The sequence below is a fragment of the Colobus angolensis genome, unplaced genomic scaffold (assembly GCF_000951035.1).
Source record: "Colobus angolensis palliatus isolate OR3802 unplaced genomic scaffold, Cang.pa_1.0 Scaffold185, whole genome shotgun sequence".
NCBI lineage: Eukaryota > Metazoa > Chordata > Mammalia > Primates > Cercopithecidae > Colobus > Colobus angolensis.
In genome coordinates, this window is record NW_012114988.1 from 3,611,868 (window position 1) to 3,638,151 (window position 26,284).

The 26,284-nt window shown below is 47.6% G+C and overlaps 2 protein-coding genes across 2 annotated transcripts; both read left to right on the top strand.

The window, feature by feature from the left end:
* The first annotated feature begins 825 nt into the window (after positions 1 to 825).
* LOC105510253 (PRAME family member 22-like) lies at positions 826 to 4,284 on the top strand. Its single transcript, XM_011939932.1, has 3 exons — positions 826 to 1,158; positions 1,544 to 2,122; positions 3,075 to 4,284. Exons 1-3 carry the CDS (start codon positions 872 to 874, stop codon positions 3,646 to 3,648), a joined length of 1,440 nt encoding a protein of 479 aa, XP_011795322.1. The 5' UTR covers positions 826 to 871; the 3' UTR covers positions 3,649 to 4,284.
* Positions 4,285 to 15,188: 10,904 nt separating this feature from the next.
* Positions 15,189 to 20,751, top strand: PRAMEF14 (PRAME family member 14). Its single transcript, XM_011939933.1, has 4 exons — positions 15,189 to 15,250; positions 17,351 to 17,663; positions 18,055 to 18,633; positions 19,557 to 20,751. The coding sequence occupies exons 2-4, from the start codon at positions 17,377 to 17,379 to the stop codon at positions 20,113 to 20,115; spliced, it is 1,425 nt and encodes a 474-aa protein (XP_011795323.1). The 5' UTR covers positions 15,189 to 15,250; positions 17,351 to 17,376; the 3' UTR covers positions 20,116 to 20,751.
* The last annotated feature ends 5,533 nt before the right edge of the window (positions 20,752 to 26,284 follow it).

Consider the following 26,284-nt stretch of genomic DNA (forward strand, 5'->3'; position numbering starts at 1 on the left):
GAATTACAGTTGTGAGCCTCCATACACTGCCCCTCATTACTCTTTTTAGAGAGAACATAATGGCATCTAATTAAAAAAATCCCTTTAGTCTCTCCCAGCCAAGTTCATTGTGGGAACTGAGACTACAGGCTGTTTGGGGTCACAGGAGACTGCCATTACCATTGTTTTACTGTTTTATTGTTTTGTTTTGTTTTTCTTTTTGAGACTGAGTCTCACTCTATTGCCCAGGCTGGAGTGCAGTGGTGCTATCTAGGCTCACTGCAAACTCCGCCTCTTGGGGCTCAAGCGATTCTTGTGCCTTAGCCTCCTGAGTAGCTGGGATTACAGGCGCCCACCACCATGCCTGGCTACTTTTTGTATTTTTAGCAGAGACTGGGTTTTACCTTGTTAGCCAGGCTGGCCAACAACTCCTAACTCCTAACTCTAACTCCTGACCTCAAGTGAGCCGCCCACCTTGGCCTCCAAAGTGCTGGGACTACAGTTGTGAGCCACTAAGCCCAGCCACATGACCATTGTTTTAGACCCTTAAATTGAGAAGACATTTTTTTCTCAAAAAAGGAGCTGAGCTTTGGAGATCCTTGGTAACACTTCCCAGAGCTAATAAAGTTGGGGGGAGCAATGAATGAAAATTCATGAAGTAGGAGTGGTCTTGCCTGCTCCTTGGAGGTTGGAAGACACTCTTCCTGATACCAGAAGGGCAGAACTATGTCTCTGTGGCCAATTATTGCAGAATGGAATTGGGGTAAACTAAGGACCCTTTCACACCTGCCAGAGTAGTGATTTCTGCCCTAGGAGAAGTCAGGGTGTGAGAGGACTGGCCTGAGAAGTTTGTCTTTTCTCTGGATTTGTTTTCTTGCAGATTTGCATCAGGATGAACCTCCAGACCCCACCCAGACTACTGGAGCTGGCAGGGCAGAGCCTGCTGAGGGAAGAGGCCTTGGCCATCTCCGTCCTGGAGGAGCTACCCAGGGAGCTCTTCCCCCTGCTGTTTGTAGAGGCCTTCATTAGGAGACGCTGCGAGGTTCTGAAGGTGATGGTGCGGGCTTGGCCCTTCCCCCGCCTCCCTCTGGGGTCCCTGATGAAGACGCCTGATCTGGAGATCTTACATTATGTAGTGGATGGGATTGATTGCCTGCTTGCCCAAAAGGTTCGCCCCAGGTGAGTGACCCAGGTGGAGAGGGCCCAGGTGTCCAGGGAATAAACAGCTGGGTCAGAAAAATTGGGAGCCTGAGGGTGGCCCAGGGGCTTCTGACGGTGCCCGTGAGAAACCTGGGAAAGTTCTTGGCCATGGCCCAGCTCCTCTGGGAAAGGACTGCTCACCATGCAGGGTCCACTGAGGAAACAGGAACCTGCTTCCTCCCAGTGGAAGGTGAAGGCACTAGAAGTGGGGACCAGGCAGAATCCAAGGGGGAAAGGGATGGAGAAGAGAAAGAAGGAGGGGCACTGAGGACAAAAGCAGCTGAGGTCCTGGATGTGGAGTGAAAGCCCAGGTCAGGGGTGGGTCCTTGCCTACATTCTGAGCTTTTCCCCATGTGACTCACAGGAGGTGGAAACTGCAAGTGCTGGATTTGCGGGATGTTGATGAGAATTTCTGGACCGTATGGGCTGGAGCCAGGCCCCTGTCCTGCTCCTCAAAGGCCATGAGTAAGACGCAGACAGTGGAGGACTGTCCAAGGACAGGAGAGAAGCAGCCCTTGAAGGTGTTCATGGATGTTTGCTTCAAGGAAAAATCCCTGGATGAAGGTCTGAGCTACCTCTCTGGGTGGGTCCAGCACAGAAGAGGTTCAGTACACCTGTGCTGTACTAAGGTGGTGAATTATTCAACGTGCATTCTAAATTTCAGAAACATATTGGAAACAGTATACCCAGACAGTATCCAAGTGTTGGAAATTTGGAACATGTGCTGGTCATGTTTGATAGAGTTTAGCCGTTACCTGAGCCAGATGAGGAATCTTCGCAAACTCTTTGTCTCCGATGGCTGTCATTATTACCTGCCAAGGCCTGACAGCAAAGAACAGTTAGTTGTTGAATTCAGCTCTGTGTTTCGCAGGCTGGACTACCTCCAGACGCTTTATATAAGAAGGGTCTGCTTCTTCAAAGGCTACCTGGACCAGTTGATCAGGTGAGGAAGGATGGTGAGCTTTCTCTGTGGGCCATAGCACAGCCTTTTTTGGTTATAGTAAACACTAGTGGGCGTCTATTGTGTGCCAGCCACTGGCGATGTCACAGGGAAGGGGACACTAGAATGCATTGTCCTGTTTGGTGCTCTATATCCTGAAGTGGGTATCACAGGATCGCTCCAGTAAGGGCAGAGGGATGACCGGGGGCAGATGCTACAGAGAGGGACATCGTGTAGGGAGCTGGTTAGTGGGGGGTTCAGCTCTAGTGAGGATGCTTTTGTGAATTCCTTATTAGGAAGTGTGTTTAAAGTTAACATGATAAAAACAAAAAAAGAGGCAACAGAAAGGAGGGTATAAAAGAAGAGAAAGTGCATCAAACCTGTGTGTTTCACAGAAGACGCTTTGTCCTCACAGCTTAGTGAACATGAATGATCCTGTCTCTAATTCCCTGTCTGTAAAAGGTTGTTTTGAACTCCAGGAAAGGTCATTGACACGGGAAACGCATGCTTCTGGGACGGAGGTGAGGGAGCAGGCATGAGAGTGGTACAAAGAGATAGGTGGTTTGCAGATGTGGCCATGTCAGGAAACCTCTGAAGGCAGGCAGCCCTAACTGATGTCCCTAGACCTTGCTCAGGTCCGTTCTTTGGGCATGTCTTCCACTGGGCTCCCCTGGCCCAGAGATGAAGTTTTCTGCTGGACGATGAAGAAAAGAGGCGTTAGATATTTTGTGGCCTTGAACCAATCACACGAGTGATGGTGAAAGGACTGAGCCTAAAATGGGACTGCCCCTGAATGATCAGAGTCCTCACCAGGCAGCACCTTGCAGGAGGACCGTGATTAGATGATGAGAACAAACTTGTGTTTGGGTGAACCAGGCTCTTCCCTTGAGGTTATTTTCCGCCACCCTCCTCTAACTGGTACCATTGCCCAGAACTAACTTCTGGCTCTCTCCAGGTGCCTCAAGAGCCCGTTGGAGACGTTGGCATTAACTTATGGCTTCCTAGAGGAAGAGGACTTGAAGTGTCTGCCCCACTACCCAAGTCTCAGTCAACTGAAGCAGCTGAATCTGAGTCACGGCGTGCTGCGCTTCATCCGTCTTGAGCCCGTCCGAGCTCTGCTAGAGAAAGTTGCTGCCACTCTTCAGACCCTCTTCTTAGTGGACTGTGGGATTGGGAACTCCAAACTCAGGGTCATCCTGCCTGCCCTGAGTCGCTGCTCCAACCTCACCACTTTCTGCTTTCACGACAATGACACCTCCATGGATACTCTGAAGGACCTGCTACGTCACACAGGCAGGCTGAGCAAGTTGAGCCTGGAAACATATCCTGCCCCTCGGGAGAGTCTTGACAACAGGGGTCGTGTCGTTTGGGAGCTCCTCACCCCACTTCAGGCTGAGCTGATGCGTCTACTGAGGGAAGTAAGGCAGCCCAACAGGATCTTCTTTGGTCCCGTCTCCTGCCCTTGCTGTGGCACATCGTCCACTGAGCAACTGGAGCTCAGATTTTGCTTCTGGAGAAGCCCTGCCTAGTGCGGTGGAGGTATAAAAAGCTTTTTCTCCAGGCACTTGGAAACTAGAATCTGGGACACAGATGCCTTTTATTTTTCTTTTTCCTTATTTTACAAGTTTTATTTAAAAATTTGAGACAGGGTTTCCCCATGTTGTCCAGGCTGTTCTCAAACTCTTAGACTCAAGCGAGCCTCCTGCTTGGCCTCCCAAGATTCTGGGATTACAGGCAAGAGCCGCTGTGCCAGTTCTATAGGTGCGTTATAAACGGAGCAGAGAATCCTTTGTTTCAGGCATGTGCTTCCTGTGAGTGGAAAAAACAAACAAACAAAAAAACAAAAACCAGTAGGGGGCAGCACTGGGAAAAAGGTTGAATGGAGTCAATGAGACTCAGGGACCTGTGTCCTAGACAGTCAGAAATAGAACCTGAAGTTCTAGAGTGAGGGAGTTATCTCAGCAAGGATGGATACAAAGAGATTTCGGAAGTAAAGAGAACCTAAATGGAAACTCTCTGCTGTCCTTCATGATTGATTAGCCTGTATTAGCGACTGATACATCAGAAATCTTTAGCTACTGATGAATTTAAAAAAGAGATGCTAGTTCATCTGTGATTTAGGTTCATCTGCAGGAAATAAAGGAATCCAAATAAACTTCGTTTTGTTGTTGTTTTTTCTTTTCTTTTCTTTTTGTTTTTGTTTTTGTCTTTTTTTGTTTTAGAGATTCGCTCTTGTTGCCTAAGTTGGAGAGAAATGCCGTGATCTTGGCTCACCGCACCTCCACCTCCCAGGTTCAAGCGATTCTCCTGCCTCAGTCTCCCGAGTAGCTGGGATCATAGGCAGGCACCACAATGCCTGGCTAATTTTGTATTTTTAATAGAAACGGGGTTTTTCATGTTGGTCAGATTGGTCTTGAACTCCGTACCTCAAGTAATCTGCCCACCTTGGCCTCCCAAAGTGCTAGGACTACAGGCATGAGCCACCGAGCCTGACCTGCTTTTTTTTTTTTTTTAAGATGGAGTCTTGCTCTGTCACCTAGGCTGGAGTGCAGTGATGCGATCTTGCCTCACTGCAGCCTCCAACTCCCAGGTTCAAGGGAATTTGTATTTTTGGTAGAGATGGGGTCTCACTGTGTTGGCCTGACTGGTCTCAAACTCCTAACCTCAAGTGACCTCAAGGAAGCCTCCCAAAGTGCTAGGATTACAGGCGTGAACCACTGTGCCTGGCCTAAACTTTGATTATTTTGATTCATTTATGGCCATTCTTTACCTCTCCAGTCATCTGTTCCTTACTTTCTCCTGTGGTTGTTCACCGGGTTCATCCACAAAAGATGCATGCCTGGGACCTGGACCATTCTGTGTGGGCAGTGATGATGAGCCATTGAGTCACCCTTCTTCTTGTCAGGGGCCCTCACTGCACCCTGGATACTGAGACCCTGTTCACTCCTCATGGGCAGATCCGGGAGAATCTGTTCCTGATCATTGGCCATGTCAGGAAAGGGCTTCACTGCACAAAGGTGCGGCCCCCTGCCTTGGAAGGGAATGGCCATAGTGTGTATTAGCGGGAGCCTCATGGCATCACCAACCTTTGCCTGTCTTCATGGTGGCTAGTGGGTTTTACTGAATTAACGTAATTATGTCTAGTAAAGATGTCCAATTTCTCTTAGAAAAATGCTAAAATCATTTAGGTAGATAATACATTCTAAATATTTCTAGCCCACATCAATAGAAATATGCATCCTTTTGGAAATGAAGTCATTTCAGTGAGAGACCTTCCTGTAACACCTTATCAAAAAACAGGAAAACCAGGGCACTGACCTGTCCTCATGGTGACTGGTGGGGTTTACTGAATTAAAGTAACTGTGTCCAGTAAAGATGTCCAATTTCTCTTTCAGAATACTGCTAAAATCATTTAGGTGGATAATACATTCTAAATATTTCCAGCCCACATTAATGGAAATAGACATCGTTTTGGAAACTAACTCATTTCAATGAGAGATCTTCCTATCGCCTCCCTTCTCTCCTTATCAAAAAACAGGAAAACCTGGGCTTGACCTGGCTAGCACTCCTACACTGCCATGAGATCTCTTTGGGACTTTTCCCATTTGGGACTGGCAGCACTCTCGTGGTTTACTAAAACTTAGGTAAACCTGAGCTTAAGCCACCACCTGCAGACAAGAAGAAAGCAGCAACCTAGTGGTGAAGATTCACCAAGGGAATGTATTCAGTCCAAATCAAAACAAGCCAGACAGAAAACTGGAGCAAATCATTCTTCCTTCAGTGCAAAAATATAGATCTGTATCTACAACAAACTAGAGCAAACAGGAAACCGTGACCTCCCCAAAATGACAAAGCCAAAATCTAGTCGGTGACTCTAAAGAGATGGTGATTTGTCAGCTCTCTAACCAATCACTGAAAATCACAGGTTTTCACACTTGTATTTTAGTTTCAGAAAGACAGATGCAGGTTTGTTCTATAGATCATAGACAAACTATCAGATCATTTTGGTAGTTTTTTTGTTTGTTTTTTTTTTTTTTGTTTTTTGAGGCAGCATCTTACTCTGTCACCCAGGCTGGAGTGTAGTGCCCTGATCTCAGCTCACTGCAACCTCTGCCTCCCAGGGTCAAGCAATTATCCCACCTTGGCCTGCCAAGTAGCTGAGACTACAGATTTGCATTACCACGCCCGGCTAAGTTTTTATGTTTTTAGTAGAGATAGAGTTTCACAGCCGGGCGCGGTGGCTCAAGCCTGTAATCCCAGCACTTTGGGAGGCCGAGACGGGCGGATCACGAGGTCAGGAGTTCGAGACCATCCTGGCTAACACAGTGAAACCCCATCTCTACTAAAAAATACAAAAAGCTAGCGGGGCGAGGTGGCGAGGTGGCTGGTGCCTGTAGTCCCAGCTACTTGGGAGGCTGAGGCAGGAGAATGGCGTAAACCCGGGAGGCGGAGCTTGCAGTGAGCTGAGATCCGGCCACTGCACTCCAGCCCGGGCGACAGAGCGAGACGCCGTCTCAAAAAAAAAAAAAAAAAGAGTTTCACTATGTTGGTCAGACTGGTCTTGAACTCCTGACCTCAAATGATCCACCAGCCTCAGCCTCCCAAAGTGCAGGGATTACAGGTGTGAGACACCATGCCCAGCCAGTTTTGCTAGTTTTTTGATACCCACCCTGCTTCCACCCTCCACTCTCCAGTAGTTCTGGACATCTATTGTTTCCATTATTATGTCATGTATACTTAATGTTTGGCTCCCATTTATAAATGAGAACGTGTGGTGTTCGGTTTTCTGTTCCTGCTTTAGTTTGCTGAGCATAATGGCTTCTAGTTTCATCCATGCTGCTGCAAAGGGAGGAAGAGGACTTGGTGAAAGAGCATTATCTTGTTCTTGTTTATGGCTGTGTAGGTTTCCATGGTGTATATGTACCACATTTTGTTAATCCAGTCCACCACTGATGGGCATTCCAGTGGATTCCATGTCTTTGCTATTGTGAATAGTGCTGTGATGAGCATCTACACGTGACCACTCCTATTCAACATGTACTGGAGGTCTCATGTTGCTGGAGTCTCTCTATATTACCTGGACTGGTCTAGAACTGCCAGGCTCAATCAGTGCTTCAATCTTAGCCTTACAAAGTATTGGGATTACAGGCATGAGACACCACACATGGCTCTTTTTTATTATAACATATATTTCTAGGCCGGGCGCAGTGGCTCATACCTGTAATCCCAGCACTTTGGGAGGCCGAGGTAGGTGGATCACAAGGTCAGGAGATCGAGACCATCTGGCTAACATGGTGAAACCCCATCTCTACTGAAAATACAAAAAATTAGCTGGGCATTGTGGCAGACACCTGTAGTCCCAGCTACTCGGGAGGCTGAGGCAGGAGAATCACTTGAACCGGGGAGGCGGAGACTGCAGTGAGCCGAGATCGTGCCACTGAACTCCAGCCTGGGCAAAGAGCGAGACTCTCTCTTAAAAAAAAAAAAAAAAAAAAAAAAAAGGTGTATTTCTATAGGCCAAGGGAGGTGGCTCACGCCTGTAATTCCAGCACTTTGTAATTCCAGCCGATGTGGGTGGATTACTTGAGCCAAGGAGTTCCAGCCTGGACAGCAAAGCAAAACCCTGTCTCTACTTAAAAAGAAAAAAAAAGATATATTTCTGTACCTTATGGCCTGCAGGCTGGCCATGCCTCAGGCTGGAAAGTGCAGCTTTCAGAAAAGATCCTTCACTGGTACTTCCAGGGAGGAAGTGATGAGGCAGAAATTTATGCTGAGTGGGCTAGCAAGTATACTCACTCAACAGGTTATGAAATGGGCTGAGTATTCATGAAGGAGACCTTACACATGCATACTGAATAAACATACACGTGGCTTACCTCCCATGTTCACTTTGGGGTAGAGACTTCACATTTCTTTTTCTTTTTTGAGACAGTCTTGCTCTGTCACCCTGGCTGGAGTGCAATGGCACCATCTCGGCTCACTGTATCCTTTGCTTCCCGGGTTCAAGCGATTCTCCTGCCTCAGCCAAGTAGCTGAGACTACAGGTACATGTCGCCACACCTGGCTACTTTTTGTATTTTTAGTAGAGATAGGGTTTCACTGTGTTGGCCAGCCTGGTCTGGAACTCCTGACCTCAGGTGATCTGCCTGCCTCAGTCTCCCAAAGTGCTGGGATTACAGGTGTGAACCACCACGCTGCACCGAGACTTCACGTTTCAGTGCATTATAGCTATACCCCCTACATCAAAGGGTGCATCAGAGACACGAAGACGCTCGTGTGCTAAGTCTCTTTCAAGTGGTCAGAACCAGTCAATGGCCAGAGGTCTCTCATCCGGAGAAAGTTACTGGAATCAATCTCTTGTCCAATGAAAGCTGGAGTCATGGCATGTGGAGCAGGGGGTCGGTTAGTCGGAATCTGGGATGGATGAGCCGCGATCATTTCAATATTGCTTATCTTAGGGCCAGTGCTTGTTCAGCTGCTAGAGGAAGAGAAAAACCCTGTAGTTCATTCCGCTGGGCGCAGTGGCTCTTGCCTGTAATCCCACCACTATCCCAGTGGGTGGATAACGAGGTCAGCAGTTCAAGATCTGCCTGGTCAAGATGGTGAAACCCTGTCTCTACTAAAAATACAAAAAATTAGCCGGGTGTGGTGGTGGGCACCTGTAATCCCAGCTACTCGGGAGGCTAAGGCAGGAGAATTGCTTGAACCTGGGAGGCGGAGGTTGCAGTGAGCCAAGATCATGCCACTACCCTTCAGTCTGGGCTACAGAGCGAGACTCCACCTCAAAAAAAAATAATAATAATAGTAATTAAAAAGGTATATAGTTAATTATTTAAGGGTAGGGACCCTTGACTTAACCCTTGCCTGGGAAGACCTTAGGTCCTGTATATAACTTGGTATCTTATGACCCTAAATAGTCTATTCAGTCAGCCTTATAATCTCTATTTTAACATGAATGCTGGTCAGCTTTTGTGTTTAAACCATGAAAGGAAGGAAGTAAAATGAGACGTGTCTAACCTCCCATCCCGCCATGGCCAGGAACAGTTTTAAAGGTTTCTCTGGTGGGCACACTTGACCAAGAGGGAATCTGTTCAGTACATAGGGGGAGCTTAGGATTTTACTTTTAGTTTTCAGAACAAGGGATGAATAATCATGGGGGCTTCTGCTGGGAGGGAAAAAGGAGGAAAAAAATGCATTAATTTCACTCTTCCTATGTGTCAGGCCCTATGCCAAGCCCTTAACTTGCCCCATCTCATTGGATCCTACCAGGGTCACACAGGTGGTGGGCATCACCATCCTCATTTTTCAGGAAAACTGAGGCTCTCGCCCAAGGTCCCTGCCTAACAACACCAGGCCCTGAGTCCTCAGCAGGGTCCTCACTCGGATGCCCTTTGTGTAAGGTTTCTCACCATCGGGAAGGTCACTCATCACCCACAGGCACTTGACTATTATCTGCCCTCTAAGGATGTGCGATTCCAAAACATGCTTGCTCCGAGAAAAACCAGGACTGTATCATTTTCCCCGCCAAACCGGAAAGGAGCCAAGAGATTAAAGGATGACTCAGACTAGCCCAGCTTGGCAAATATATGAGTTGGTTAGGATTCACATGCAGGGCACTCCTGGGCAGCAGCAGCACAGCCCCCAAAATCTGCGCCACCTCCTGTCTTCAAACTGCTTTTAAGTGAATTTTCTAGCTCTTTGTCCGCTGATTTTGAGCAATCAGGCTCTTTTGCTTGGTAGGTTCTTTCTGTTTTGTTTTCCCCAATTTTAATATAAGGCAAAAGCAGTAATTGAGCAATTTTATCACCTGGATTTTCACTCCAGGGAACAGTGGAGCTGAACACTAACTGGATTTCCCCTTTATAATCTGAATCAATTACCTCAGTACGAATTTGGACTCACTTCAAATTTAGACTTGATCTCCCTAAAATAAGGCCTACTGTCCCTTCTGGCAGTGGGTCTTACACTCCTGCAGGAATCTTTTGCGGGGGCTCTCCAGGGAGTAAAGAAACCATCTGAGTAGAACATAAATCTACTGCTTCATTGCCCGCTGTGGCAGGGGACAGCTGTTGCACTGTTGTAATTGGCTGACTCCTTGAAGTGGTGGTATTTGCTGTGGGGGTTGCTGTCCCTGAAAACCCTGAGGAACAAATGGCTGAATCGTGAACACCCCAGTTTGTTGCGGGGCCTGAAGCTGGCCTCTCGTCCCGTTTTCCAACAATAGTTGCCCAATTTTATCAAATTTAGAACGACATTGATTAGCCCAATGTTTTCCTTTTCCATGTCTTGGACACAGGCCAGGTGACTCCTTATTTTTACTCTGTTTATTTAAGACTGGGCAGTTCTTTTTAGATGACCGATTTGACCACAATTAAAACATTTTCCCCCAAATGCTCTAACTTGTCCTCCTAAAGCGACTCCCGTCATTGCTTGAGCCATTAGCATTGCCTTATGCATAGCTCCTCCAATCCCATCACAAGTCTTCACATATTTTGTAATTACATCAACTCCTGCTGGACCTTTTCCTTTAAATGGCTTTATGGCCGATTGACATTCTGGATTTGCATTTCGATAAGCCAGTATTTCTACAGTAACTTTCTGGGCGTTATCATCTGAAATAGATTTTTGAGCGGCATCTTGCAACCTTGCCACAAAAATCTGGATATGGCTCTTTACAGCCTTGTCTAATTGAATTAAAAGAAGGGCAAGCCGTTCCTGGGTCTTGAATTTTTTCCCAGGCGCTGAGGCAAATAGCCCTTAGTTGTTCAATAGCCTCATTCTGCATTACTGATTGTTGGTTAATGGTGCTCCAATTTGAACCTGTTCCTAGCAATTGATCTGCATCTATATTAACAGCAGGATAAGTAGCCTGATTTTTTCGTACCTGTTCTTGTACTCCATCAATCCACCAGGTTTTAAATTGTAGGAACTGAGAGGGTGAAAGGGAAGATTTAACCAAAATTTCCCAGTCGTAGGGAAAAAGTCTATTTCCATCAGCAATGGAATCTAATAATGTTCTCACATAAGGGAGTTGGGTCCATCTTGTTAACTCCTTCCTTCATATCTTTTAACATTTTCATGGTGAAAGATTCATATCTAGCCTCAGTGTGGACAGACGCTCCTGCTTGCCTCCCTTTCCCGGCCAGTATTGGTTGTAAAATTACCGGGAACTGCCATGCCTCAAGAGCTCCCTGTTTTCCGGCTTTATCAATGATTTCATGCAGTGTACTACCTTGTCCACTAGGTGGTGATGTAGGATTAAACACCACCGCCATGGGTGGCTGGTATGGTGCAGTACGACTTGGCACGGGACACACCTCTTGAGGTCTGTGTTGAACCTCTGGAGACGGCCGATACTGAAGCTCGGCACTTGGGAGTGGGAGAGGCGTGACTGGGTGGTAGGTCCAGGGCTTTTTCTGAGCCCTGAGGCCCCAGCAGGTTTACCTCCCTCCCAAGATCTCTCTGGGCTACTGTGCCTGGGAGTCAGTGCCGGCTCCACTGCAACAGTGTGGGAAGGCTATAGAGTCCTCAGGGTCTAAAGTTCAACGTTACACATTATCCTCAATTGAGGGCTTTTACTCAGGGACCTCTTGGCCACAGGTCCCACATCTTCTTGCAGGACTCCTAGAGGAAGTTGTCCTACCAGGGACATGGGATGTTATACTTTTATCTTCCATGGAATCAGCTCTGACAGCTAGAGTTTTGCCTTTCTAGGTGGCCACACACACACACACACACACACACACACACACACACATGCATACCACGTGGTCATGGCAGTGATGCCCATGGCCTGGGGTTCTTCCATAGCACCCACCTGAAAAAAACCTCACCTAAGGCTAAGAAGAGACCTGACTTGGACAAAAAAATGAGCTCACTCTCAGCCTCAGGTTTACAAAGTGGGACTGGGAAGTAGAAGCCCCACTGGGCTCAGGTGATCCTCCCACCTCAACTTCTCGGGCATTCCAGGTGCAGCCTTGTCAGCTCTAAGGCTGGGCCAGGGGGACCTGGGAAGGGATGGCCCCTGCACTGGGGACCTGTCCTAGGCTCTGCCATCATCCTGGCAGCCTTGGAAGACCAGAGGGGTCAGGTCTTCCTCTGCAAGCCAGGCAGTGTCACCACCCAGAAATCCAGGGTGCCTCTCTAGGTCCCCGGAGCAGCCGCTGTGGAGCCCTCTGCTTTATGCCTTGCCATGTTCACCAAAATCGGTCAATATAAATTGGGGAAAATAGAGATGGGCTGATGTCCTTGGGATGCATAAAGTGACGCCGGCCCCATCAGCTCAGGCTGGGGGAGAAAACAGATGCTCAGGTATATTCTAGAGAACTTGAGCAAGGTCCTCGTAGGAGCTTTGGAATCCCAGTGAGGATTCTGGGACTGGAGAATAGGTCAGGTCATTTCCTGAGATGGGCTTCAAAGGCTGCTCTGAGCTGGGCAGCAGATGAGCACCTTGAGAAGAACAGGCGACAGGGCATGGTAGAAAAGTCCCCAAGTGCAGGATTCTTGCTGGGGTCCTGGGGGTGCTGCTGGGCCCCCTGAAATGGGCAGGAATGGGAAGTCAGTCAGTTCTTTCCAACATTTAGGTTGTTGAACACCTTGGGGGTTCTACTGAGCCCCTCACCTGAGGGGTCTGCCAATCATCTGCTGCCAGAACATGGGCAGGTTTTTCTCTGGTCAAGTCTCAGGTTTACCAGGTTAAAAATGGGGAAAATAGCAATGGGCCTTAGATTCTCCATGAAGGAGAGCTGAGGTCCGGGATGGTCGGTACCAGCCGTCTGTTGTGCCTTGTGGATGCTCAGTCAACAGAGATTCTCACAACCATTCTTGGTGCTGAGCTCACTCTCAGCCTCAGGTTTACAAAGTGGGACTGGGAAGTAGAAGCCCCACTGGGCTCAGGTGATCCTCCCACCTCAACTTCTCGGGCAGCCTGGCCTACAGGTGCATACTGCCACCCCCGGCTAATAGTTTGTATTTTCATTAGAGACAGGGTTTCGCCACATTGCCCATGTTCCTCACAAACTCCTGAGCTCTAGCACTCTGCCTTTCTTGGCTTCCCAAAGTGCTGGGATTAGAGGCCTCAGGTTGGGTTCTTTCTTTCTTTCTTGTTCGATTGCTTGCTTTTTCTTTCGTCCTTTTTTGAGACAGAGTGTCACGCTGTCACCCAGGGTGGAGGACAGTGGCGCCATCTCAGCTCACCACAACTTCCACATCCCAGGTTCAAGCGATTCTCCTGCCTCAGCCTTCTGAGTAGCTGGGAGTGCCGGCACCTGCCACTATGCTCAGCGAATTTTTTGTATTTTTAGTAGAGAGGGGGTTTCACTGCATTAGCCAGAATCATCTCTATCTCCTGACCTCGTGGTCCGCCTACCTTGGCCTCCCAAAGTGCTGACATTACAGGCATGAGCCACTGTGCCTAGTCCTGAGTTTTCTGTGTAGGCCTAATGGTGACACCCTGATAAGAATCTCTATGTTCAATATTAGGGACAGGAAAGGACTCTAAGAAGGAGGAAACATGAATTATCAAATTAGAGTAGGAAGGGTGTCGGTGAGATTCAGATTTGGATGAAGGTCCTGGAAAATGACCGGGGCTGACATTTCTCTGGGAAATGCTCCACTGTGGGAAGATCCCAGAGTCTAAAGGAAATGTTTCCAGATGACAGCGCCATGACCAGGACACATGAACCCTCATTCATTTCTCTCTCACATCCTGTAGAGCCCACAGTTTCTTCCTCTGTGGCTTCCAGCTTGGAAAAGTCTCCCTTCCCAGGTCTGGCCACATGGCTTCTCTCTGGCCTCTGCCCCAGCTCACATTCTCAGATTCCATCTTCACAAGCTGGTTTTCTGAGCGGAGCCCATCATTTTTGTGAATAAACACACTTTACCTTCTAGTAGGGCCAAGACTGTGCCTGCCCCGTGTCCTCAAAGCCAACGTTATGGTTTAAGAGTCTGCACTGTCTCTTTTGATGATTCCCCTTTTAATTTCTGAACTCACTCTAGGCTGGGTGAAGCCTGTAATCTCAGCACTTTGGAAGGCCGAGATAGGCAGATCACTTGAGGTCAAGAGGTCGAGACCAGCCGGGCCAACATGATGAAACCCCATCACGACTAAAATTACAAAAATTAGTGGGCATGGTGGAGTGCGCCTGTAATCCCAGCTACTTGGGAGGCAGAGGTGGGAGAACTACTTGAACCCAGAAGGTCGAGGCTGCAGTGAGCCAAAATCTTGCCACTGCACTGCAGCCTGGGTGACACACGAGGCCCTGTCTCAAAATCAATCAATCAGTCAATCAATCAATCAATCAACTCAATCTAGACAAAAGACCTTCAGTCCCGACATCTAGATGCCCACAAGATAATCGCCATATTTTATATTGTCTTCGTTCCCTTCCAGGGTCCCATCAGAACACATCGACCCATTCTTCTCAGTCCCCACCTCACTTGGTCACCCCACAGGGTCGGGTTAGAAAGGTCCATAAAAGCTCCTGATTTCCTTCAGTGAAGCCTTGACTTAGGCTTGAGATGGATCACACCCTCAGTGGTTCCTTTCTTCTACTGGAATGTGCGTATGATCTGCTATGTTAGACAGCACAAAACCCAGGCAACCGTTGAATATACACAGCTTTTTATTCTGTTTTTTTGGGAATGACATCACTATCTTCTTCAAGCTGTTTTAATTCTGAAACGTTCTGATAATTTCTCTGCGGTCAAACATCTTCCAATAAGGACACCTTCAGTTTTGTTTTGTTTTGTCTAATATTAGGAACAGATTAATCCTTTCCCTACTTCACTATGAAAGTCATCTACTAGCCAAACTTCATCAGTGTTTGGAGAATAAATGAACGAATGACTTTTGGACTTTTACTCTATTATTGATTCTTTCACTTTCATAAATGTGTATCTAATTCAATCAGCCAGAAGAAAGCTGAAAACTCAATCCGGATTAACTGGGTGGAACTACAAGATCTAATCAGGTATCATTTTCTGATTGGAAGCTGGTGATTGAGAAGGGAAGGGTGGGGTTAGAAAGGTCCATAAAAGCTCCTGAGGGTGCACAGAAGAGATGCACAGCCCTGGAGCTACTGCTTGGTTCTCTGAGAGGTCCCAGAACTCTGCAAAGTGAGTCCAGCTCTGGTAAGTCACCACCTTCGTAGGGTCATGCCCGTCTGATCTGCAGCCAGCCAGTCAGGGATGGAGACACGCAGCCCCAGGTGGCACAGAATATTTTCCTGTCTGTTTCGTGAGATGAACAAATTTGGGCTTTCATTTTTCCTCTAAATGTAGTTTTGTCTTCATCACTCAAATTGTGATTTGTGCTTGGTTTTTGTCATTTTAAAATTCTTATCAAAGCAGTTTTTAAAAAAATTTATTAAAATTTGCAGTTGTGGCTCAAGCCTGTAATCCCAGCACTTTGGGAGGCCGAGACGGGTGGATCACGAGGTCAGGAGATCGAGACCATCCTGGCTAACACGGTGAAACCCCGTCTCTACTAAAAAAAATACAAAAAACTAGCCGGGCGAGGTGGCGGGCACCTGTAGTCCCAGCTACTCGGGAGGCTGAGGCAGGAGGAGCTTGCAGTAAGCCGAGATCCGGCCACTGCACTCCAGCCTGGGCGACAGAGCGAGACTCCGTCTCAAAAAAAAAAAAAAAAAAAATTTGCAGTTAACTGAATTTTTATTTCTTGACATTTGCAGTTATTTGTTTTTGTGCCTTCAGTAACAGTTCATAGACTTGGTGTTATTGTGATTCTCCAAGTGTGCTTTCATTTTCATAAAATCCTTAAAGGCATCCCACACACCGATCTCCAGAATGGAGTTTTGCTGAGATCACGGGATTTATCTTTGCCCCTAGGATCTGTCCAAAAGTGGGTAATTGTGAATATGTGGAAGCGATGTGTATTGGAACCTTCATCTTAGAGTTAGAATGCTCTAGAATAGCATCATACCCCTTTTACAGTTTCTGGTTTTTGTTTTTTTTGCGATGGAGTTTCCCTCTATTGCCCAGGCTGGAGTGCCATGGGGTGGGCGATCTCAGCTCACTGCAACCTCTGCCTCCCGGGTTCATGAGATTCTCCTGCCTCAGCCTCCTGAGTAGCTTGGATTACAGGCACTCACCACCATGCCCAGCTCATTTTTGTATTTTTAGTTTCGCCATGTTGGCCATGCTGGTCTCAAACTCCTGACCTCAAGTGGTCTGCCCGCCTCAGACTCCCAAAGTGCTGGGATTACAGGAGTGAGCTACCACGCCCAGCTACAGTTAGTATTTCTATACGTACCTTCCAAATGCTGTAGAATACCATCACACCACTTTCACAGTTCCAGTGAAGTTTTTTCCTTTTTTCTGAGATGGAGTCTCACTCTTTCACCCAGGGTTGAGTGCAGGCCCTGAGCTGGGCTCACTGAAAACTCTGCCTCTGGAGTTCAAGTGATTCTCTTTCCTCTGTCTCCAGAGTAGCTAGGATTACAGTCATGCACCACCATGCCTGGCTAATATTTAAATTAATTAATTAATCAATTTGCTTCTCTTTGAGTCAGAATCTAACTCTGTCACCCACGCTGGAGTGCAGTGCTGCGATCTCAGCTCACTGCAACCTCTGCCTTCTGGAGTCATACGATTCTTAATTTTTTTTGTATTTAGTAGAGACAGGGTTTCATGTAAGCCAGGCTGTTCTCGAACTCCTGATCTCAAGTGATCTGCCTGCCTTGGCTTCCAGCAGTGTTGGGATTTCAGACATGAGTCACAGCACCCGGTCCCTTTCTGGTTGAAAACTTTCAAGATAAAAAATAATGGCATTGATTTTAGGGAGTCCCTTTAGTGTTCCCCCAGCATGTTCATGGTGTGAGCTGAGAATGTAGGCTGTCTGGGGCCACAGGATACTGTCATTCTCATTGCTTAGGGTGGTAAGTGACAAGACATTTTTCCTCAAAGAGGTAGAACTTAGCTTTCAGGATCCTCAGTGACGCTGTCCGGTGGTTCTGGGATTCAGTGGAGCAATGGATGAAAATTAATGGGCCAGTGGTCTCCTTCACCCCTCCCTCCTTGGTGTTTGGAAGACATTCTTCCTGGTACCAGCAGCAGCAAAAATATAGACTTGAGGCCACAAAGTGCAGAGTGGAATTGGGGTAAACTGGTAATTTTTCTACCTCTACCAGAGCAAGGATATGGTCCTAGGAGAAGACGAGGTGATTGTGTTTGCTCCGAGAGTGATGTGTTTTCCCTGGGTTTGTCTTCTAGAGTGTTTTCCTTGCAAATCCATCAGGATGAGCATCCAGGCCCTACCCAGACTCCTGGAGCTGGCAGGGCAGAGCCTGCTGAGAGACCAGGCCTTGACCGTCTCTGCCATGGAGGAGCTGCCCAGGGTGCTCTATCTCCCACTCTTCATGGAGGCCTTCAGCAGGAGACACTTCAAGGCTCTGACGGTGATGGTGCAGGCCTGGCCCTTCACCCATCTCCCTCTGGGATCGCTCATGAAGACGCTTCATCTGGAGACCTTAAAAGCATTGCTGGAAGGGCTTCATATGGTGCTCACACAGAAGGATCGCCCCAGGTGAGGTGGCCCAAGAGGGCTGGTAGATAGGGCTCAGGTGTCCAGGGAAAGAACAGCAGGGTCAGGCGGAGCCCAAGAGTGGCCCAGAGTCTTCTGATGGTGCTGGTGAGGAAGCTCAGGGAGGCTTTGGCCATTGTCCAGATCCTCAGAGAAAGGACTGCTCCTCATACAGGGTCCACTGTGGGAACAGAAACCTCACTTTACCCAGTGGAAGGCAAAGGGACTGGAAGTGGGGACCAGTCAGAATCAATAGGGAAAAGGAATCGAGAAAGACAGAGAGAGAAGAGGGAGCACCGAGGACAGGAGCAGCTGATTAATGGGATGAGAATGAAAGCAAAGGTCAGGGATGGGTCCTTCTAAATTCTGAGCCTCTCCCTTACTTTACCCACAGGAGGTGGACACTTGAAGTGCTGGATTTGCGGGATGTTGATGAGAATTTCTGGGCCATATGGCCTGGAGCCTGGGCCCTGCCCTGCTCCCCAGAGGCCACGAGTAAGAGGCAGACAGCAGAGGACTGTCCAAGTACAGGAGAGCACCAGCCCTTAAAGGTGTTCATAGACGTCTGCCTCAAGGAAATACCCCAGGATGAGTGCCTGAGATACCTCTTTCGGTGGGTTTACCAAAGGAGAGGTTCAGTACACCTGTGCTGTAGTAAGCTGGTGAATTATCTAACGCCGATTAAATATCTCAGAAAGTCATTGAAAATAATCCACCTGAATAGTATTCAGGAGCTGGAAATCCGCAACATGTCTTGGCCGCATCTGATAAGAAAGCTTCGTTGTTACCTGAAGGAGATGAAGAATCTTCGCAAACTCATTTTCTCCAGGTGCCATCATTACACGTCAGACAATGACCTCGAGGGACGGTTAGTCGCCAAATTCAGCTCTGTGTTCCTCAGGCTGGAACACCTCCAGTTGCTTAAAATAAAATTGGTCACCTTCTTCTGTGGGCACCTGGAACAGCTGATCAGGTGAGAAGGGATCGCGCACTTTCTCTGCAGACCACAGCACGGCCTTGTTTTGTTACAGCAAACACTGGAAGGCATGTACTGTGTGCCAGTCAGTGGTAATGTCACAGTGAAGGGGACACCAGAAGGTGAATACATGTCCCATTCAGTGCTGCATGTCCTGGAGTGGCTATCACAGTATCGCTCCAATAAAGGCAGCGGGGTCACCTGGGGTAGAGGCTAGAGAGGGATATCATGTATAATTTAGTTAGTGGGGATTTCAGTTCTACTGAGGGTGAGCGTGTGAATTTCTTGTTACAAAGTGTGTTTCAAGTTGATATGATGTAAAAGAGGTAACAGAGGAGGGTATGAAAGGAGGGAAGGTGCATCAAACCTGAGCATGTCACAGTAGAAGCTTAGTGATGACAAATGATCCTGTCTCTAATTCCTTGCCTGTAAAAGGTTGTTTTGAACCCCAGGAAAGGTAATTGACATGGGAAATGAGTGTTTCCAGGACGGAGGGTGAGGGAGTAGGCGTGAGTGGTAAAAAGTGATAGGTGGTTTGCAGATGCAGGCATGTCCGGGAGCCCCTGCCGGCAGGTAACCCTAGCTGATGTCCCTAGACCTTGCTCAGTTGAGTTCTTTGTGCATATCTCCCACTGGGTACCTGTGGCTCAGATATGAAGTTTTCTGCTAAAAGAAACAAGGTTTTAGAGATTTTGCAACTTTGAACCAATCACACAAGCAATGGTGAAAGGGCTGAGCCTAAAATGGGACTATCCTGAATGATTAGAGTCCTCATCACACAGCAGCTTGCATGCGGTCCATCATCACGTGATGGGAATAAACTTGTGTTTGGGTGAAGCAGGCATTTCCCTTTAAGTTATTCCCCACCATCTTCATCTAACTGGTACCATTGCCCAGAACTAACTTCTTGATCTCCACAGGTGCCTCCAGAACCCGTTGGAGAACTTGGAATTGACTTGTGGCTATCTAATGGAAGAGGACGTGAAGTGTCTCTCCCAGTATCCAAGCCTCGGTTACCTAAAACATCTGAATCTCAGCTACGTGCCGCTGTTCCGCATCAGTCTTGAACCCCTCGGAGCTCTGCTAGAGAAAGTTGCTGCCACTCTCGAGACCCTCATCTTGGAGGGCTGTCAGATCCACTACTCCCAACTCAGTGACATCCTTCCCGGTCTGAGCCGCTGCTCCCAGCTCACCACCTTCTACTTTGGCAGAAATTTCATGTCTATGGACGCCCTGAAGGACCTGCTGGGCCACACCAGTGGGCTGAGCAAGTTAAGCCTGGAGATGTATCCCGCCCCTGACGAGAGTTTGAATTCCTTGGTTCATGTCGACTGGGAGATCTTCACCCCACTTCGGGCTGAGCTGATGCGGACATTGAGGGAAGTCAGGCAGCCCAGGAGGATCTTCATTGGCCCTGCCCCCTGCCCTTCCTGCGGCTCATCACCGTCTGAGGAACTGGAGTTCCATCTTTGCTGCTAGGGAAGGCGTGCCTAGCGGGGTAGATCCATCCAAAGTTCTCTTTCAGGCACCTGGACACTAAAATCTAGTATGTACGTGCAAGTTATTTTTGTTTTTTCTTATTTCCTTTTTTAATAATTAAAAAATTTTTATTAAAGAATGTTTCAGACAGAGTTTCGCTATGTTGCTCCAGCTGGTCTCAAACTGCTGGGCGCATGGGATTCTCCTGCCTCGGCCTCCTAAAGTGCTGGGATTACTGGCATGAATGACTGTGACCAGGCCATATGCAACTTAAAGGAAGCACAGAACTCTTTGCTCCAGACAGGTGTTCAGTGTGATGGAAACAACGTAACAGCCAGGGCAAGACTGGAGGAAAATGTTGAGGTAGAGTCAATGAGACCTTCTGGGACCCGTGTCCTGCAGAGTCAGAAAGAGAAGCTAAAGTTCTACAGTGACGAGCATGTTATCCCTGCAAGGATGGTTACCCAGAAATATCAGAAATAAAGAACCTCAATGAAAACTTTCTGGTGTCCTCTGTATTTGATTGACTTGTTTTAGCGATTTATACATCAGAAATCTCTAGTTATTGAGTTACTGATGGAAAAATAATGAAGTACTACATCGTCTGTGATTAAGGTTCAGCTCCAAAACATCTAATTCCCACCCATTCTTGCTCTTTGCTTTTTTTTTTGAGACAAAATCTTGCTTTTTCACTCAGGCTGCAGTGCAGTGGTGCCATGTGGGCTCACTGCAATCCTTTCCTTTGGGGCCAAGTGCCACCAAGCACCAAACCTGCTAATTTTTGTATTTGTAGTAGAGACGGGGTTTTTTCATGGTGACCAGGCTGGTCTTGAGCTCCTGGCTTCCAGTGATCCACCGATCTTGGCCTCCCAAAGTGCTGGGATTATGGGTGTGTCAATGATCTCCACCCATTCTTTACTTCTCTTCAGTCATCTGTTTTTTCCTTATTTTTTCACCTGCAAGGAGCAACTCAGTTGGGCACAAAGGGATGGGCAAAGAGGGGCCCCGAGGAGACGATGGGCTTGAGGTGGTTGGCAGAGCTGGGGTCAAGCTACAGGGGTCTGGGTTGGGAAGCAGAAATCATGCCCAGTTCAATGACCTGAACAGCTATGGGGCCACTGTGCCCACTCTACTAACAGTGCCAAGGTCCTGGGTCTCGAAGGGAGGTTCTGTGCTAATCCTCCTGAGGCTGCATTTCCAAGATCTGCCCCCCACAGGGGTGACCGCAGAGCCTGATGTTCCTAATTGCTGGGTCTGGGGACCACGATCCACCCCTGGAGGCACCCCACCTTGGCAGAGTTTTGAGCCAGGCCTGTGTCCCATGTCCCTGAGGGAGCCAGCTGTGCCACCCACACCCTCTCATGGCTAAATGGGACCCGCTCCCAGGTCTGGACCCTCTACAAAGCCTCAGCCTCACTCCTCACTGCCTGCGGTTAGCCTCCAGTATACTTAACTGGAGTTGGGGCTCATTAAACCAGACCCAGAAGGATGGGGTTTGTTTTTGCAGGGTTGGCCAGAGCTGCTGTGAACCTGTATCTCACCTGTCACGTCTATGGGGAAACACAGAGAGAGGGCACTGCCGAGGCTATGCACACTTTGCAGCTGATGGGAGCCTGGGACAAGAGGGAGTCCTGGCCCTCCTGAGTTGGCAGGACAGTAGCTCCAAAGATGCAACTGAAGCTGCTCGGGTCACAGTTCCAACCAAAGTCCCCCAGTACTCTTGAGGCCCCAGGAGGTTTCCCCTTCCCCTGCCGCAAGGGGGTGTCTGCTCCCGCTGTGTGATCCCTCCTGGCACCTGCTCTAATTTTGGAGTGGGGTTGGGGTCAAGCCTGTATGCTATCACAGCCCAGGCGAGTGTGTGCACACTCAGGTTAATGCTGATGCACTGTCCCCTGCTGTCATAACACTCTGGGCTTTGGGCCCTGATGAGCATGGGAGGGAGGCTGAGAGGGGGCTGAGGACAGATCAGCGCTGGCCTTTGGATGCTCCTTGGTGCGAGTGACCTGGGCGCCATGGGTGGTGGTGGGAGGCAGACAGACTCCTGCATGGGAAGGCAAGGGTATCTGGTGAGGCTCTACTTTCTGACCAAGGAGGGCCTGAAGCCCATGGGCGGGCCACCAGTCCTACCGACCAGAGTGGGGACATGTGGTGCCTTTTCTGTGCCTGCCCATGGGTACCTATGACCCAAGCAGCACATACTTCCTCCTCCATGATGCCCAAAAAAGCCCCAGACTCAGGGAGAACATCAGGATGAGCAGTGGCAGAGAAACTACCCACTCTTGCGATGATTTTCCTGCAGAGAAGCAACCCCTCCGAGGCCTTTTCTCTCCTGAGAGCTGTGGAGATGATGAGACGACTTTCCTGGAGAGAGCAGCAGCCCACCCCAGGGCCTCCTCTCTACTGAGGACTGTGGTGATGATGGAACAACCTGCCAGGAGAGAGGAGCCACCCACCCCAGGGCCTCGTCTCTGCTCAGGGCTGAACACTCATCAGGACACCCTGGCTACAGAAGGAAGCTACTCACTGTGGGTCTCTGAGTTGTCCTATTGCTCAATAAAGCTCCTTTTTGTCCACTTGTCCGCATATTTCATTCTTCCTGGTCATAGGACAAGAACTCGGGACCCACCTAATGGTAGGGCTAAAAGAGCAATAACACAAACAAAGCTGAACCATGCCCCTTGCTCACCAAGTTGTAGGTGAAGAGAGAAAGAGAAGAGCTACTACTGAAGCTCTTCCAGGAGCCCAGATTTGGGAGCTTCCTGAGCCAGGTCTGTGACCCCCTTTTTGGGGTTCTGCACTTTCTGGCATTTGCAAGTTTTCAGACCCCACCGTGTACTCCAGGGACAAACATGGAAGCTGCCTGTGTTGTGCCTGGTTCATTTGCAGCCTTGCAAAAATCTGGCACCTGTGCTGGCAGCTGGAGCTGCCTGTCCCACTGCTGCAGGAGCCAGTGACTGTCCAAAGTGGCCAGATCCCCTCACACACCCCTCACCACTCCTGCCCTGACTCGCCCTTAGTAGGCATGTGATCCAGGCCTGAAGCATGAGTCAAGCAGAGTCTACCAGGCTGAGTGGGAAGAACAAACCCAGTGAACCCCATCAAAACTCCGGCAAAGGTGCCCCCAGCTACAGAGGTTTCTGGCCAGAAATGTCACATCCCAAGGATTCCATTAGAGAAAATGACTTAAACACAAAGAAAGACAATAAGAAAAGAAGGATGGAAGAGAGAAGTCTCTAAACAACCAGAAAACAAGAAATGAAACGGGAGTATTAAGCCTTTATCAATAATAACAATGAATACAATTTATCTCAATTATGCAAGTGAAAGGCATAGAGTTCTTGAATGAGTAAAAGAGTAAGACCCGACTATATGCTGCTTTCCAGAAACTCACTTCACCTATAAGAATTCATGTAGACTGAAAGTGAAGGGGTAGAAAAAGATATTCCATGCAACTGGAAACTAAAAAACAGCAAGAGTAGCTGTACTTACATCAGATAAAATAGATGCCAAATGCAGAATGTACTCAGGTAAAATAGAACACAAACTAAGTTTGTAAAATAATAGACTATGCTTACACAGACTATACAAAGAAAGAACATACATCAAAATAATAAAAGCCAAAAATGACAAATCCATATGCAACATCATATTGAATGAAGAAATGTTGAAAGTATTCCCGGTAAGAACTACAAGCAGACAAAGATGCTCATTTCACCCATTGTAATCAATGAAGGACTGAAAGTTCTTGTCAGAGCAATCCGGCAAGTGAAAGAAATAAAGGACATTTAAATTGGAAAGAAGGAAGTGAAACTACCTGTGTTTGCCAATGATATGATCATGTGTGCTTAGAAAACCCAAAAGATCCCACCAAAAGACTGGTAGATGAGATAAATGAATTCAGTTAAGTCTCAGGTACAAAATCTATATGCACAAATCAGTACCACTGATTTAAACCAACAACAAGGAAGCTGAGATTCAAATCAAGAACAGAATCCCATTACAATGGTTGCAAAACAGCAAAAACAAAAACAGTGACAACAGCAAAAACAACCTAGGCATACACTTAACCATTAGGTAAAGGATCTCTACAAGGAGAATTAGAAGACACTGCTGACAAAAATCACAGATGACAAAGAAAAGGAAAAACATCCCATGCTCATGGATTGAGAGGCACAATGTCATGAAAATGACCACACTGCCCAAAGCAATCTAAAAACTGCAAACATCAAACATTAATCTAAAAACGTCAATCTAAAAATTGCACATACCAAAATACAAACATCATTTTTCTTTTTTTTTTTTTTTTTTTTTGAGGAGGAGTCTTGCTCTGTCGCCTGGACTGGAGTGCAGTGGCCGGATCTCAGCTCACTTTCCGCCTCCCGGGTTTACGCCATTCTCCTGCCTCAGCCTCCCGAGTAGCTGGGACTACAGGCGCCCACCACCTCGCCCGGCTAGTTTTGGTATTTTTAGTAGAGACAGGGTGTCACCGTGTCAGCCAGGATGGTCTCGATCTCCTGACCTCATGATCCGCCCGTCTCGGCCTCCCAAAGTGCTGGGATTACAGGCTTGAGCCACCGCGCCCGGCCAAACATCATTTTTCACAAGATTACAAAAAGAATCCTAAAATTCATATGAAGCTGAAAAAGAGGCTGAAGAGCCAAAGCAATCCTAAGCAAAATGAACAAATATGGAGGCATCACATTACCTGACTTCAAATTATATGGTAAGGCAATAGTAAGCAAAACTGCATGGTGCCAGTATAAAGGTCGAGACATAGACCAATGGAACAGAAAACCCAGAAATAAAGCCACATACTTACAACCAAATGTTGTAATATGGGGCCAAAGTTGTTGGATTTTTCTGCCAGGAAAAACCAGAGAGTGAATTGTGATATCCTGTTTGATTTTTAGACTCTGCCTACTGCCATAGTGCTTCGGTCATCTCCAGGTGCCTGAGAGACTCAATCACCAGCCGGTGTCCACATTCTTGACACCACTGCAGGGAAGAGTTTAGAAAGTGGGCAGAACGAAGTAAAACGGAAGTGTCTTTTGCAAAGCAAAGGTACACACTCAAGAGAGGGCGTACTTGGGAGAGTGAGTCATGTGCAAGGGAGTTTGGGTTTCTAATTTTATAGGATCTCTAAGGAGAGGATGGAATAATTACTAGGATTTCAAGAAAAAATGATGAAGTTTTCTTAGAACTGAGGTGTCTGTCACCTATTTTTTATTTATTTTGAGATGGAATTTTGCTCTCGTTGCACAGGCTGGAGTGCAATAGTGGGATCTTGGCTCACTGCAACCTCTGCCTCCTGGGTTCTAGCAATTCTTCTGCCTCAGCCTCCTGAGTTGCTGGGATTACAGCCATGCACCACCACACTCGGCTAATTTTGTATTTTTAGTAGAGATAGGGTTTCTCCATGTTGGTCAGGTTGGTCTCAAACTCCCGACCTCAGCTGATCCGCCTGCCTTGGGCTCCCAAAGTGTTGGGATTACAGGCACGAGCCACTGTGCCTGGCTAGATGTCACCTATTTTTATACTAAATATGGACATGCTCAGAACTGTCCTGGCACTGGTGTGTGACTTAGTGTCATAACGAGTGTATAATTAGTTCTGGGGTAGGGCATAGGTCAAACCCAATGCTGTGTTGGACCCAGTCAGTGTCAGCCAGCTTAACCCCGTCCTGCTTCTTTGGGTCTTATTGGTCAAGGCTTATCTTTATTCTTGTAGCTAATTTTGCAAGCTCTTTCCTTGCTACTATATGAAGTTACTGCTTGATATTTTCATGCTTCTGTTGTGACCAGCCAACATTCGTATTATTTTATGGGTATTTCTTTTCTTTCTTTTTTTCTTTTTTTTTTCATACTTTAAGTTCTGCAATACATGTGCAGAACGTGCAGTTTTGTTACATAGGTATACACATGCCACGATGGTTTGCTGCACCCATCATCTACATTAGATATTTCTCCTAATGCTATCTCTCCCCTAGCCCTCCACACCCTAAGAGGCCCCAGTGTGTGATATTCCCCTACTTGTGTGCATGAGTTCTCACTGTTCAACTTCCACTTGTGAAATGAGAACATGCGGTGTTTGGTTTTCTGTTTCTGTGTTAGTTTGCTGATAATGACAATTTCTAGCTAAATACATGTCCCTGCAAAGGACATGAACAATT

Excerpts from the sequence above, each read along its gene's own strand:
- PRAMEF14 (XM_011939933.1), top strand. The coding sequence starts at position 17,377 with ATGAGCATCCAGGCCCTACCCAGACTCCTGGAGCTGGCAGGGCAGAGC. Across the intron at positions 17,664-18,054 it reads ACACAGAAGGATCGCCCCAG|GAGGTGGACACTTGAAGTGC; the intron begins GTGAGGTGGCCC and ends CTTTACCCACAG. Across the intron at positions 18,634-19,556 it reads CACCTGGAACAGCTGATCAG|GTGCCTCCAGAACCCGTTGG; the intron begins GTGAGAAGGGAT and ends TGATCTCCACAG.
- LOC105510253 (XM_011939932.1), top strand. The coding sequence starts at position 872 with ATGAACCTCCAGACCCCACCCAGACTACTGGAGCTGGCAGGGCAGAGC. Across the intron at positions 1,159-1,543 it reads GCCCAAAAGGTTCGCCCCAG|GAGGTGGAAACTGCAAGTGC; the intron begins GTGAGTGACCCA and ends TGTGACTCACAG. Across the intron at positions 2,123-3,074 it reads TACCTGGACCAGTTGATCAG|GTGCCTCAAGAGCCCGTTGG; the intron begins GTGAGGAAGGAT and ends GGCTCTCTCCAG.